Source organism: Myotis brandtii, unplaced genomic scaffold (assembly GCF_000412655.1).
Source record: "Myotis brandtii unplaced genomic scaffold, ASM41265v1 scaffold411, whole genome shotgun sequence".
NCBI lineage: Eukaryota > Metazoa > Chordata > Mammalia > Chiroptera > Vespertilionidae > Myotis > Myotis brandtii.
Genome location: NW_005365804.1, coordinates 816,969 through 831,450, shown reverse-complemented (window position 1 = coordinate 831,450; position 14,482 = coordinate 816,969). Strand labels below are relative to the sequence as shown.

General features: G+C 48.0%; 1 protein-coding gene across 1 annotated transcript in view; it reads left to right on the top strand.

Moving 5' to 3' along the window:
* Window positions 1-6,103: 6,103 nt before the first annotated feature.
* CCDC113 (coiled-coil domain containing 113) overlaps window positions 6,104-14,482 on the top strand; it is a 19,532-nt gene continuing 11,153 nt past the window's right edge. The window contains exons 1-5 of the mRNA XM_014545514.1: window positions 6,104-6,280; window positions 7,946-8,072; window positions 9,273-9,434; window positions 11,325-11,480; window positions 13,676-13,756. Coding sequence (XP_014401000.1) covers window positions 6,177-6,280; window positions 7,946-8,072; window positions 9,273-9,434; window positions 11,325-11,480; window positions 13,676-13,756 — 630 coding nt within the window. The 5' untranslated portion in view covers window positions 6,104-6,176. The remainder of the gene's footprint in view (window positions 6,281-7,945; window positions 8,073-9,272; window positions 9,435-11,324; window positions 11,481-13,675; window positions 13,757-14,482) is intronic.

The window sequence follows — 14,482 nt, the reverse complement described above, 5'->3', positions numbered from 1 at the left end:
TATAAGGAAACCTTTGTACCTTCCCCTCAATTTTGCTGTAAACCTAAAATTGCTCTAAAAACATCCTAATAAAGAACATTGAATAAGCATTATACAGAACCTGCATGTTCCACAAGGGGCTGTTAATAATGGTTTCCTCTGGGGGTGTGGATTGAGACCGGAAGGGAAGGAGGGAAGGAGGGAGGGAGAACTTTCTTTTTCCTCTGTGTCACTCAGTAATACTTGTCCTACAGGGACTGTGATAGCCCCAGCGGCTCTGGAAAAGAATGGGGTTCCCGGTATTTCTGGCTGGCACGCGCCTCCTGCTTTTGACAAGGGACAAGGGACAAGGGAGGAGGGAGAGGTCCTGGCTTGGCAAGGACGTGGCCCGCCTCCAGGGGGATCCGGCAGAGCCAGCGGTGACAGCAGAAGGGCATGTTGACAGAGTGACTCACTTTCCAGGAGGGGTGGAGACAGCGCCCTCCCCGCCTTCCAGGTGAGCTGCCAGGGCGCTGGGGCCTTGCTCCCGCAGTCCTAAAGGAGAAGTCCGTTCCCAGATCAGCAGAAAGGAGGGGCCCTTGCCATCTTGCATAAAGCTCTCTGGGAGCCCGCCCAGGGGTGGGAGTTGGGGCTGGGGGATCTGGGGACCCTTGGGCCTGGGGGGAGAGGTTGTAGTTGGGGATAGTGAAAGGTTTTCATCATCCTTTTGTTTGCAGGGAATTGGATACACACTCGAGGGGCGTGGGGAGGCCCAGGAGCCAGGGAGAGTGGGAGGTCCCGGCCACTGTCAGCTGGAGGGGCAAGGGAGCAGGTGCGGTCACTGGGGCCCAGGGGCTGGGGCCACCTGCGGAAGCTGCAACCACCACAGGCCTGTCCTTGGAGCCATGGAGAAGAGTCAGCCACAACCAGAGGCGTTGCCGAGGCAGAGAGAGGGAACGCCCCCTCCCCCCACCTTCTTCCATTCTCCTGCCTCCAGCTGACCCAGGAGCCTGGGAAACGTACCCTAAGGGCTCATTGCCAAGCCCTCCCCGCAACACAAGGAAGGAGAGGAATAGATCTCAGGGCGCGTGGGGCCAGGACTGGCCCGTGGCCTTTCCACCTTGGCATCCCAACAGCCCATCCAGTGCCTGACACAGATCCAGGCTCCATAGCTGCGTGTGAAAAAGTGACCGACTGCAGGGGGCGGAGGGCACAGTGCCACACTCACTGACCATTTTAAAAAGTGAAAGCCCGGCCCTGGCTGGGTGGCTCAGTTGGTTGGAGCATCCTCCTGTATACAGGAGGCAACCAATTGATGTTTCTCTCACACATCAATGTTCCTCTCGCCCCCTCTCTCTCTTTAAAAAAATCAATAAAAAGATACCCTCGGGTAAGGATTAAAAAAAAAAAGTGAGCCCTAACCAGTTTGGCTCAGTGGATAGAGCGTCGGCCTTCAGACTGAAGGGTCCCAGGTTCGATTCCGGTCAAGGGCATGTACCTTGGTTGCAGGCACATCCCCAGTGGGGGGTGTGCAGGAGGCAGCTGATGGATGTTTCTCTCTTATCGATGTTTCTCTCTCATCGATGTTTCTAGCTCTCTATCCCTCTCCCTTCCTCTCTGTAAAAAATCAATAAAATATACATTTTTTTAAAAAGTGAAAGCCTGGTATAAGAACTGTTAAACAGCATCTACGGACGTGGAACATACTTTGACCTCACTTGATCCATGACCCCTTGAAATCTGGACACGCTGTATTTCTCTCCTATAGCACCTCCCTCACTGTCATTCTCCACGTCAGACTGGGAGCTCCTGGTGAGCTTGCTGCTCACTGCTGCACCCCTAGGGCCAAGCACGTAGCAGGTGCTCATATATTTGTTGACAGAAGAGAGGAAAGTGCTCTGGAGCCATCAGATGATGGGCCACCTCCCCGGGCTGGTCTCTTTTCTGTGACATACAAATAGTCACTGCCCATAAGCCAGTTTCTTTATCTGACTTTTTTTTTAGCAACTTCCCTTTGGGGGAAAAAGAAGCCTGGTACTTCTTTTTATTATTATTATTATTAAATATATTTTTATTGATTTCAGAGAGGAAGGGAGAGGGAGAGAGAGAAACGTTAATGATGAGAATCATTGATCAGCTGCCTCCTGCACACCCCCTACTGGGGATTGAGCCTGCAACCCGGGCATGTGCCCTGACTGGGAATCGAACCGCGACCTCCTGGTTCATAGGTGGATGCCCAACCTATTCATGGTTGAAGCTTCATACTTTGGGTGGATCTGACCATATCATTCCTAAGTCAAAATGCAGAGTGCTACAAAAATAATGCTAGGCAGGGGGCAGCGTCCACAGGGAGATACTCGAGGCCGTCAGGAAGTGGTCCCAGAAAAGTGGAGGTGAGGGTGGTCTCTAGACTTTAAGCTGCTCTGAGACCCTTTCTCTTCGCAGCTGCCTGGATCCGCACAGGTGCATTCTCACTGCTCCCCAGAGAGGAAACGCCTCCCTCTAAAGCAGTTTCCCAGCCTCGGCGCTGTGGACATTTGGGCCAGTTCATTCTTTGTTGGGGCGGGGGGGCTGTCCCACGCATGAAAGGGTGTTTGACAGTGTAGTGGGTTGAATAGTGTCCTCCCCCCCCCCCCCCACAATTCACATCCACCTGGAACCTCAGCACGTGACCTTGTTGGAAATAGGATCTCGGCAGATGTAATTAGTTCAAGATCCTGAGGTGAACTCTTCTTGGATTTAGGCTTGGCCTTGAATCAAATGACTTCTGTCCTTGTAGGAAGAGGCGAGGACACACAAAGGCACTAAGAAGAAGACGTTGAGCATCGATCGACCCTGGAACCAAGAAGTCGATTCCAGGTCAGGGCACATGCCCAGGTTGTGGGCGGGATTCCTAGAAGGGGGCGTGCAGGAGGCAGCCAATCCATGATTCTCTCTCATCATTGATGTTTCTCTCTCTCTCCCGCTCTCTTCCTCTCTTTCTAAAAATCAATAAAAACATTTTAAAAGAAGAAGAAGAAGGCCATGTGAACATGGAGTGATAGGATTCAAAGTCAAGAAATGACAAGGATTGCCAGAAGTCACAGGATTCTCTCCCAGAGCCGTTGGAGGGAGTGTGGCTTTGCCAACACCTTGAATTTGGACAATACCTTTCTGTGGTCTTAAGCCACCCCATTTGTGGTTGTTACAGCAGCTTTGGGAAACTAATACCAGCGCAACCTCTGGTTTCTGTCCGCTAGATGACACGCCCCCCCCTCGGTTATAACAAACAAAAATGTCTCCAGATCGTCCCTCCCCTAGGCCCTACCCCCAGCCATTGCTCTCACAGGGTGGATAGGAGGAGAAGAAAGAGCCGAGTGGGATGAACCTGGGCTAGAATTCCAGCCCCACCCGGAATAGCTACGTGACCTTGAGAAAGTTGCTCAACTTCTCTGCGGCTCTGTCTCCTCCCAAGTGACATGAGGGTTGAGAAGGTACCAGCATCTCCTCGCACCACCAGGCCGATGGCGTGAGATAAGGTGTGGGACGTGCTCAGCTCAGCACGGCGTCTGGCGCGTAGGTAGCGCTCAGTAAATAGAATCTAAAATAACCGTTGTTATACGTGTTTTTATTGAGCAACAATATTACCCGAGTGATGATAAATATGTTAAGAAATAACAATGGCAATTGGCAGGGTTGTTCTTTTGTTTTGTTTTTTTTTTGTGTTTTTTTTTTAGGGTTGTTCTTTAAAGCTCGCAAGCTGAGTCAGGTTTTCACGTGACCATCCACTGTGAACGGCTGCCAAACCGACGGGCCAGGAGCTGCTTCTCAGAAGACATGACATTTCCTGCTGTGGACCGCGTGGTCTTTCCCCACAATTCCAGGTATTGCACTGTGATTTCCCTGGATCTTCCTTAAAGCTGTGTTGGAATGTACCCCGTGAATCACAGAAGGACGCCTCAAGAAGTCGAATTAAAGAGTCACATTTATTGCAATCCAGGACTATGAGGGGTCATTCCCAAATCTCATAGCCATAAGATGGAGACCTCGAGTCCAGGAAGCACAGAGTCCCAAAGAAGATGGGCCCAAGAAGGTCCATACCAAGACATATTACGAAATTGTCAAAAATTAAAGATAAACAGAGAATCTTAAAAGCATCAAGAGGCCTAACCGGTTTGGCTCAGTGGATAGAGCATCGGCCTGCAGACTGAAAGGTCCCAGGTTCGATTCCGGTCAAGGGCATGTACCTTGGTTGCGGGCACATCCCCAGTAGGGGGTGTGCAGGAAAAAGCTGATCGATGTTTCTAACTCTCTATCCCTCTCCCTTCCTCTCTGTAAAAAATCAATAAAATATATTTTTTAAAAAAAATAAATTACAGTTTGGGGTCTCCGGATCACTGAATTGACAGAAACACATTATCTAGAGCCCTCAGGTCTCAAGACCACTGAGTTGCCAGGAATTCATTATCTAGAGCCATCGAGGCAATTTAGAGTAATTGCGCTGTCCTGGTCTTGGGACCACTGAGTCAACTGGAATGCATTATCTGTGGCCACCAAAACAATGTAGGATAATTGTGCTGTCCTGTTTCCCAGGTACAGAAGAATGTGCTTTCTAAAACCAGTAAGATAACAATCAATGGGATAGTCATTCAATCCAATGGGATGATGTATACAATTCAGAAAATCAAAATAACTTTTCTATTGTTAAGCAAAGCAAATAGGTACCATACTTCAGCTGCACGCTACATCTTTTCCCAGTCCCTCTTGGGACTGGCATCCATTTGTATGCCCGGGCCCAGGAGCATGCTAAGTATGTCTAAAGGCAATCTGCACTGCTCCCAGAGCCCAAAGGGCCTACCACCAGAGAGAAGAAGGCGGGCAGGGCTCAGGCTCTCTATCATCTTCAGGAATCCACTCTGGTCCCAAACTTGTGCCCCCTAAGCAGCAAAACAAAAGCACTTTGGGGTTTAGTGACTACGTGTTCCTCATGGGGGAAGGTGGCCGACCCTCATCCTAAGCAGTTTATCCCAGCTGCTTCCTACTCACTTCCAGCACCTCTCCCCCACCCCTCAGAGAAGTTTGCCCATCCTGTTCTCTTCTATCCCAACGGGGGCAGAAGAAAGCTACCCTGCTGTTCACCCAGGCCTGCCATGACCATGACGCACATCGGTGTAGAAGTTAAGAACTTGATTCCATTCATTAAAAAAAAATTTTTTTTTATTGATTTCAGAGAGGAAGGGAGAGGGAGAGAAAGATAGAAACACCAATGATAAGAGATCATCATTGATCAGCTGCCCCCTGCACGCCCCCTACCCAGGATGGAGCCTGCAACCCGGGCATGTGCCCTTGACCGGAATCAAACCCAGGAGCCTTCAGTCCGCAGGCCAAGGCTCTATTGCACTGAGCCAAACCTGCTAGGGCTTGATGCCATTCTTGTGTGTCCATGGGCAACTCACCTAATCTACTCTATCCCTCCGTTTCTTGGTCTGTATGATGAAGACAGTAATACCAATTCCTTAAGACGTTTGAGGCTTCGATGAGATGATAACTACGAAACGGTGTGAGGCATAACCTCTCGGGTTGCAACGAGCTGATTTGGGAACTGTTTGCATCATTTCACTGGAAACTCCTTGAAGGTGGGCGTGGTGTGCTCCACACAGTCCCCCGAGCTGCTCAGGACACATTCGGTGCCTAACGGTCTCTTGAATGTATATTCATTTAATAACCAGCCAGGTTGTTTGTTTTTTTTCCTTTCAGGGATGCAGGATACTGGTATCTAAGAGAAAGTGCAGTTCGTATGCAAGAAGCACCAGGTGGTGAGCAGAGTAGAAGCCTCACAGTGAGGTAGAGGAAGGAAAACACTCCAACAAGTGGATTTCACTTTCTGCGTCTCCGTTTCCTCGTTTGGAGAGTAAAGAGAGTCATGGATATTATTACAAGGCTGCTGCAAAGGTGGCAAGGGCATAGTAAGTGCTGGAGAAACAGCCCTTACTATTATTATCATCTTAAGAATTATTGTTGAGGAAGTAAAAGCAAACGCGCTGAGGTGCCTGGTCAAGGCAACGCGGAGATGGGCGGGGGAGCGCTGGGCGGGGCCTCCTGAAGCCACGCCCCATTCACGCCCGCGTCCGGTCGCCAGGCAACGCACTGCCTGGTTGCAGCCGGAGCGACGCGTAGCCGCCAGCACCGGGCGCTCTGGGTTGGCCACACCTGACGTTGGCAAGGGCCGCTTGGTTAGCATGATGACTGACGATGACACCGACACGACTGTCAGCGAATTTCAGATCGCGGAGGAGAACGATCTGCCTGTTATCCAGCTGTTCAGCCTGGTCGAAGAGCTCAGGTACGGGGCCCGCTGGCTTCTGGGGCGGCCCTTACTCAACCGTGTGGCCTGGGACCTCAGAGACGGTCCAGACCGCATTGAACACTGAGAAACTGAGACCCCCACAAAGTGGGGGAAATAGTCGCCTTTGCCTTTTACCGCTGTGTGTCTGTGGCCACTGAACTAACAAGCCATTGATGGAGCGAGAACAATGTGGAGGTGTGAGGGCCTGGGGCCGGTGGAGCGTAATGGGTGAAGCCAGAGCCTCGGCCTGGTGGTCTGCCTGGTGCCAAAATGTATGCTTAGCCCATCCTCTGCTCGGCGGTGGCTGGTTGGACCAGGCGACCTCTAAGCACCTTTGCAATGCTAAGAATCTATGGTAAAATGAAAGTGGCAGCTGATATTTTTAGTAGGAGTCAAGTTATGCCTGGACCATCCTATCAGCATGGAGATGAACAACAAAAGAGTAACTGGCCTGCCGAAGCCGGTTTGGCTCAGTGGATAGAGCGTCAGCCTGCGGACTGAGGGGTCCTAGGTTCGATTCCGGTCAGGGGCATGTGCCTGGGTTGCGGGCACATCCCCAGTAGGAGATGTGCAGGAGGCAGCTGATCGATGTTTCTCTCTCGTCGATGTTTCTAACTCTGTCTCTGTTCCTTCCTCTCTGTAAAAAATCAATAAAATATATTTTAAAAAAAAAGAGTAACTGGCCCAGTATTCTGTATTTTTAGCAGTCTGTTTTCTATCGACTATAGAAGGTAAATTGGATGGCAAGATTCCATGATGTAGTGGAGGTAATTATACCACTCATTGGTCTCACACAACATCCTGGCTCTGGCTACATAGCTGTTCTGCCAGGCGTCTATAACCAGTTTAGGTTTGAGCTGAGGTATGACTACTAATAGCTCTTATTATTTTTTAAATATATTTTTTGTTGATTTCAGAGAGGAAGGGAGAGGGAGAGACATCAGTGATGCGAGAGAATCATTGGTAGGCTGCCTCCTGCATACCCCCTACTGAGAATGGAGCCTGCAACCCGGGCATGTGCCCTTGACCAGAATCAAACCTGGGACCCTTCAGTCCCCAGGCAGAGGCTCTATCCACTGAGCCAAACCTGCTAAGGCACTAATAGCTCTTATTTTTTGAGTGCCTATTCCGCGCCAAGTATTTTGCATATGTGATCTTAAATAATAATGGTGCAGTAAGTCCCAAGGTGGGTGAGGGAACAAAGACAGAGGAAACAAAATTTTAAAAAAAACCTGAAAAATTAAACCAAAGGAAACATCTGAAGATTATGGATGTGACTTCAAGAATGAATTAATTCGGAAGGAATTTCACAAATGGGTTAGAAGATGCTTGAAGATGAAACTTGTCGCTTCATCTCAGCCACAATTTTCAATGTAATATTATTGCTTTGAATTCTGTGGCTCATTAGACGTATTAAAAACATATCAAATACATAGCTAGTACTTACTATGTGCCAGGCATTGTCCTGATGGCTTTACATTCCTTACTGCAACCCTAAAAGGTAGGTGCTGTGATTATTCCCATTTTACAGATGAGGAAACAGGCATTAAGAGGTTAAGTATCTTGTAGAAGGTCATGCCTAGCTAGGAAGTGTTAAATACTATTGATTTGGTGTTGACATACCTACTAATGGAACTTACTCGGGTACACTCTGTCTTGCAGCTATGGAAACTCTGCTCTCAAAACGGAGACAGAGATGTTTCAGAAATATTTAAATAAACTGGAATCCAGGGAACAGCGAATGCTGCGGTTATCTGACATTAAAATATCAGGAACAGATTTTTCACAGGTACACAATTGAAGAGTTGTTTGTCCCTTTAGACTCTAAAGTTTAGAGGCAAGCGGTATTTGTGCATCTGCCTTTGGTGTACCGCCTTTGGCCAAGTCAAGGACATATGACTTTGTCCCTGTTCTTATTTTGATTCTTTCTTCCTTCTCAAGGTTTCTCTTTTAAGTCAGTGTGAAGGCAATCAGGTTTAATTAATAGTGGATTGACACTCCCAGAATATATCTTCGTTTGTTTGAAATAGTTCCCTTAAGTTGGGAGACTCAAAATGTTTACAGGGCCAAGCAAGGCGCAGAAAGAGGTGAAGTGGGCCTGTGTGGGCAACTGGAAAGTTCCTTCCTCATCTACGAGGGCCAACCAAGTGGCCTGGGGTTATCAAGAGTGGTTGATTTTTCAAGAGAAGCTGGAAATGTGAATTATTTTGGTGGAATTTCCTGATTTTCAAGTGTGGGTAATTGATTTTTTAAAAATATATTTTTATTGATTTCAGAGAGGAAGAGAGAGGGAGAGAGAGAGAGAGAGAAAAAACACATTAATGATGAGAGAGAATCATTGACCAGCTGCCTCCTGCATACCCCACACTGGGGATCGAGCCTGCAACCCAGGCATGTGCCCTGACTAGGAATTGAACCGTGACCTCCTGGTTCATAGGTTGATGCTCAACCACTGAGCCACGCTGGCTGGGCTAATTAATTTTTTTTAAATTAAAAATCGTGTGTAAGCCTATCCTTTGAGAGCCAAGCAATCCCATCTTGAGGTCCACATATTTCCTGGGCCACCTGCGTGTGACCCGTGGCTCAAATGCATAGGAGACCCAACATTTTTGTCTCTTTGTTTGTTTTTGCTGACTCCTGTCCCCCCGGATCCAATTTCTCTTCTGTGTTCAGCTCAGGAAGCTCTGAGCTCCGGGCTTTCCCTGGCACGGACTTGAATGCTAGTCCAGAGCAGGTTCACCATCTCTCCATCCTGGAGACACTGGCCCTGATTCATTTTCAGTTCCTCGTCAAGCTTAGGCCTTAGGTTGGCTGGTGAAATAGGTGTCACCTCCGGCCTAATATCCAGAATCCTCTCACTTTGAGTTTGTTCTCTCCGGCTGTCATTCAAGTACTTTCTAGCAGCTCAGAGAAGACATGTCCATGCCACCTTCAGCTGCTCTGTGACCAACGCCTTCTTGACAGCGGCTTTGTTTTTCCCGAGGTATAGTTGCGAGGCAGGCGCAAGTCCAAATCCCGCTCAGGCCCGGACCGTACGTCCAGCCTCAGCGTTGACCAAAAATGCGATCTCGTGCGAAAGGAGCTGGAAGACACGAAGGAGGAAATAAGGCACCTGAGGGCCAACGCCGAGCGGGACCTGCAGCATCACGAGGTAGTAACCCCTTCTCCCTGCAGGCCCCCCCACTGGGGCTCCCTCCGCCCGTCCATCTTACAGGAAGTACCTATGGGATGTTCAAGTGATTGATTGCACTTTGAAAGAAATACAAGTCAATTAAGACAAATTGAGGCCCTACTTTTGTTGTTGTTGTTGTCTATTGACATGATGGATTAGGTTAATTTATTTTATTTTGTAAAAATGTTTTTACTAGTATTTATTTATTTTTTTGAGAGGGAGGAAGGGAGAGGGATAGAGAGATAGAAACATCGGTGAGAGAGAAACATCAACATCGATCTGCTGCCTCCTGCACGCCCCTCACAGGGGATCGAACCCTCAACCCAGGCATGTGCTCTGACCGGGAATCGAACCTGCGGAACTCTTGGTTCCTGGGCTGATGCTCAACCACTGAGCCACACCGGCCAGGCTTTTTTTTTTTTTAAATCCTCACCAAGGATATGTTTCCCATTGATTTTAGAGAGAGGGGGTGAGGAAGGGAAAGAGAGAGAAACATCAATGTGAGGAAGAAACATGGATCAGTTGCCTCTTGCATGCGCTCCGACCAGAGATCAAACCAAAGCCTGGGAATTGTGCCCTGATCGGGAATTGAACCCGCCACCTTTCAGTGTATGTCCGGGACGGTGCTCCAACCAACTAAGCCACACCGGCCGGGGAGAGGGCCTACCTTTAAGGAACTTACCACCTCCTTGAAGAGAAAACAAATTTAAAAAATTTTTAATGGAAAATTTCAAAATTATACAAATGAACAGAGGCTAGCACAATGAAACCCCTATATACTTAGCACCCACATTCAACAGTCATGATCATATGGCCATTCTTGTTTCCTCCATATCCCTACCAACTCCCCCCCTGGAATAGGCAAGCGGGCTGTCATGAAATGAATCCTGGGCGTCTTGTTCATCTGCAAATATTTCAGGATATGTCTCTAAGATATGGATTCTTTTTAAAAAAACAAACAAACCATAACCGCCCTAACTGGTTTGGCTCAGTGGATGGAGCGTCGGCCTGTGGACTGAGGGGTCCCAGGTTCGATTCCGGTCAAGGGCATGTACCTTGGTTGCGGGCACATCCCCCGTTGGGGTGCAGGAGGCTGATCGATAATTCTCTCTCGTCGATGTCTCTAACTCTCTATCCCTCTCCCTTCCTCCCTGTTAAAAAAAAAGTCGATAAAATATATTTAAAAAATAAAATAACCATAATAATCATCCCCTTAAAATGTATACTAATAATTTCTTAATAATACAAGGGGGTTGAGGTTTAATTTAGTGAGTTGGTTGAAAAATCCCTAAGTCTCCCTCCCTATGCAACATGCATGACTGTGGTCCATGCCTCCTTGGAGACCAACAAGGCCAGTTTTCCTCCCGGGAAGATGCGGGACTGTGAATGAGGTTGCCCATGTGATGAAGGTGTGGGCTTCTACTAGTATTTGAGAGCCGTGTTGTATGAAAAAGATATTTCTGTTCCAGCTCTAAATTGTTCCATTTCTAAACGTGGGCCCACACACAGGAACACGCTCGCTGTCCGCAGAGGGACAGATCCGTGGATTCACGTAGCATATTACTCTTTTATTATTATATATTATATGAATGTTATAATTTTAATGGATAAATATTTTAGACATGAAAATACATATTTATAAAGATCCCTGAGGCTCTGTTGTTGTTTGTCGCCTTTTTATGTTTACTATTAACTTTTCTGAGGTATGCTTTTGCATAATAACATTCATGTAGTCACATCTGCATCTTAAGGGTATGATTCTAAGACTCAGAAGAAACATAGTATATTGGGTGCAAAGAGGCCTGGGAAGGTGGGATTCATCTGTGAGAACCTTCGCAAACTGTTCTCTCTCTGTGCTGACTCCCCCAGGCTATCATTGAGGAAGCTGAAATCCGGATGGCTGAAGTTCAGAAAGCAATGCAAGAGTTTGAAAAAGATATTTTGAAAACCATCGCCAAGAAGAAAGGGAGTATCCTGGCCACTCAGAAAGTGCTGAAGTACATTGAGGACGCGAACCGCCGGAGGGTGAGTCGGCAGGAGGCTGGCGCTTAGAAAGGGAGAGGGGAGTCATTGAAGGATGACGTGGAAGGGATCCCGGGAGGTAGCCCCACCGCAGCTGGTCCAGCATCAGCGTTGCTCCATGTGAGGATTTTTACATCTCCCCGCGTGTGTGTGCTTTAGAATGCAAATCTATCCGGGCTCAATCAGTCAGGCAGGGCGAGTATCAACAGTATCTCAGATGGAGGACTTGTTTTTATTGTTGCTATTTGTTTCAAGATCTGATATGTTTCCTCCCTTCTTGGTGATGAATGAAATGCTATAGCAACACTAGCTTGCGTAGATGTAAAAGGACCTTAAAATAAGTGACTGATTGTTAGGGCTCAAGGTTTGGTTTGTAGCCTCAGACTTACCAACCGTTTCAAGCCAACAGGGAAGAAGAAGAGAAATGGATTAAAATGTGCCTTTGTTTTTCAGGATAATATGAAGGATAAATTACGTTTGAAAAATGTTTCTCTCAAAGTCTCGTCTCTCTTTCTCTCTCTCTCTCTCTCTCTCTCTCTCTCTCTCTCTTTCTTTCTTCCCCACCCAAGGACATGCATTGATTTGAGAGAGAGAGGAAGTGAGGGAGAGAGAAACATTGATGTGAGCGAGGTTCCTGGAATCTGAATACGTCACCTCACACGGCAAAAGAGTTTGGCAGATGTGATTAAAGTTGAGGATCGTGAGATGCAGAGGTAATCTTGGGTTGTCTGAGAAGGTTCAACAGGTTGCCTCCTGTATGTGCCCCAACCAGGGATTGAACCCCAAACCTGGGTATGTGCCCTGACTGGGAATTAGACCTGAGAAACCTTTCGGTGTAGAGAACAGTGCTCCAACCAACTGAGCCACACTGGCCGGCCGGCCAGGACTGATGTTTCCTTGAGAATCATATGAGCCTATCCAGTCAAGTGACGGTGTGGACTGAGACAGGTACATCTCAAGCTCGTTTTGTTCCATTATTATAAGAACGAGTCCATGGATTTGTGTTGTTTGATAAGCCACTGAGTGTGTGGCGATTCGTCACAGCAGCCGTGGGAAACTAATACAGTGTCTATGCTGCTAAATCCGTAGACAGAGTTGACTTGAATTTAAAAGGCCCTCATCGCGTCGTACTTGTGGATGGTTTCGGGGATGTGGCCGGGGCACATGCCTGAGTTGTGGGCTCCATCCCCAGTGGGAGGTCTGCAGGAGGCAGCCGATCCATGTTTCTCTCTCATGGATGTTTTTATTTCTCTATCCATCTCCCTGCCTCCCTCTAAAATAAATAAATTTTTTTAAAAGAATGAGTTATAAAATGCTCCTTCATTTTCAAAGATTTTGCAGTGTATTAGCTTTGGATTCTGAAGATGGGTTGGCTTACTAACCTGAATCGGTTATAAATAATAAAAATTATGTAAACCAAGAAAGAGAACACAAGACCAAAGAATCATAAAATCATTTTGTCTGGGAAGGCTCCTCTACCCAAATTATCCTGAATTTAAAAGCAATAGAAAATTTGCATAGGACAGACCCAGCTTCCTTTGCTTCTTCTTACAGGCGCCTCTAGAAGCTGGCAAGGGGGAGACAGCGGTCTCCCCAGGGGCCTCCGGAAGGAGGCGGCCCTGCCAGCACCTTGATTGCAGCCCAGAGAACGGCCTCGGGCTCTGGCCTCCTGAGCCGTCAGGTAGTGGATTTGTGTTGTTTGATAAGCCACTGAGTGTGTGGCGATTCGTCACAGCAGCCGTGGGAAACTAATACAGTGTCTATGCTGCTAAATCCGTAGACAGAGTTGACTTGAATTTAAAAGGCCCTCATCGCGTCGTACTTGTGGATGGTTTCGGGGATGTGGCCGGGGTGGCAGGGTTGTCGTATGCCTTGGTGGGTCCTTGGACAGCTGACCTGAAGGCGGTAGGCGGACGTGCGGAGGGTCTCCGGGTGTGATGACAGGGCTCCGTCCTCTCCTCGCTCGAGGGGTTCATTGTGAGCTTGAACCTGGGCCCCGATGGTACGATGGTACGCATGTCGGAGGTGGCCCCGGACAGTGACGCAACATTGGGCAGGAGAATTAACACGTCCAGGGACGCGCGCTGGATTGACGTGGGATCTCGAAAGACTCCACAAGCTGGGACGGCACAAAGTGACTGAGGACAAATACAGGGAAGAAGAAGAGAAATGGATTAAAATGTGCCTTTGTTTTTCAGGATAATATGAAGGATAAATTACGTTTGAAAAATGTTTCTCTCAAAGTCTCGAGGAAAAAGATGCTTTTGCAACTGAGGCAGGTATGTGGCCTCTTCTGTTTTTTAAGTCACGGTGGTCGGTAGAACAGTGCCCACCCGAAGATGTCTGTGTCCTAATTCCTGGAATCTGAATACGTCACCTCACACGGCAAAAGAGTTTGGCAGATGTGATTAAAGTTGAGGATCGTGAGATGCAGAGATAATCTTGGGTTGTCTGAGAAGGTTCAACACAACCACAAGCGTCCACTGAGGAGGAGAGAAGATGTGGTGACAGAAGCAGAGGTCAGAGTGATGTCTTTTTAAATTTTTTTTTATTGACTTCAGAGAGGAAAGGAGAGGGAGGAAGAGAGAGAGAGAGAGAGAAAGAGAGAGAGAGAGAGAGAGAGAAACATCAATGATGAGAGCACCATTGATCTGCTGCCTCCTGCATGCCCCCCACGGGGGATCAAGCCCACCACCCAGGCAGGTGCCCTGACCAGGAATTGAACCAGTGACCGCTTGGTTCATAGGTCACTGCTCAACCACTGAGCCAAGTCAGCCGGGCTGATGTATTTTTTAAAAAAATTATTATTTTTAGAGAGAGGACAGAAGAAAGAGGAGGTGGTCAATGTGTTGGTCCACTCATTGACGCATTCATTGGTTGATTCGTGTATGTGCCCTGACCGACCAGGGAGCAAACCCACAACCAGGGCATATCAGGACGACGCTCCAAGACAGAGCTTTGACTAGGAGGGCAGAGGAAGGCGCCTGGAGCGAAGGAAGGCAGGC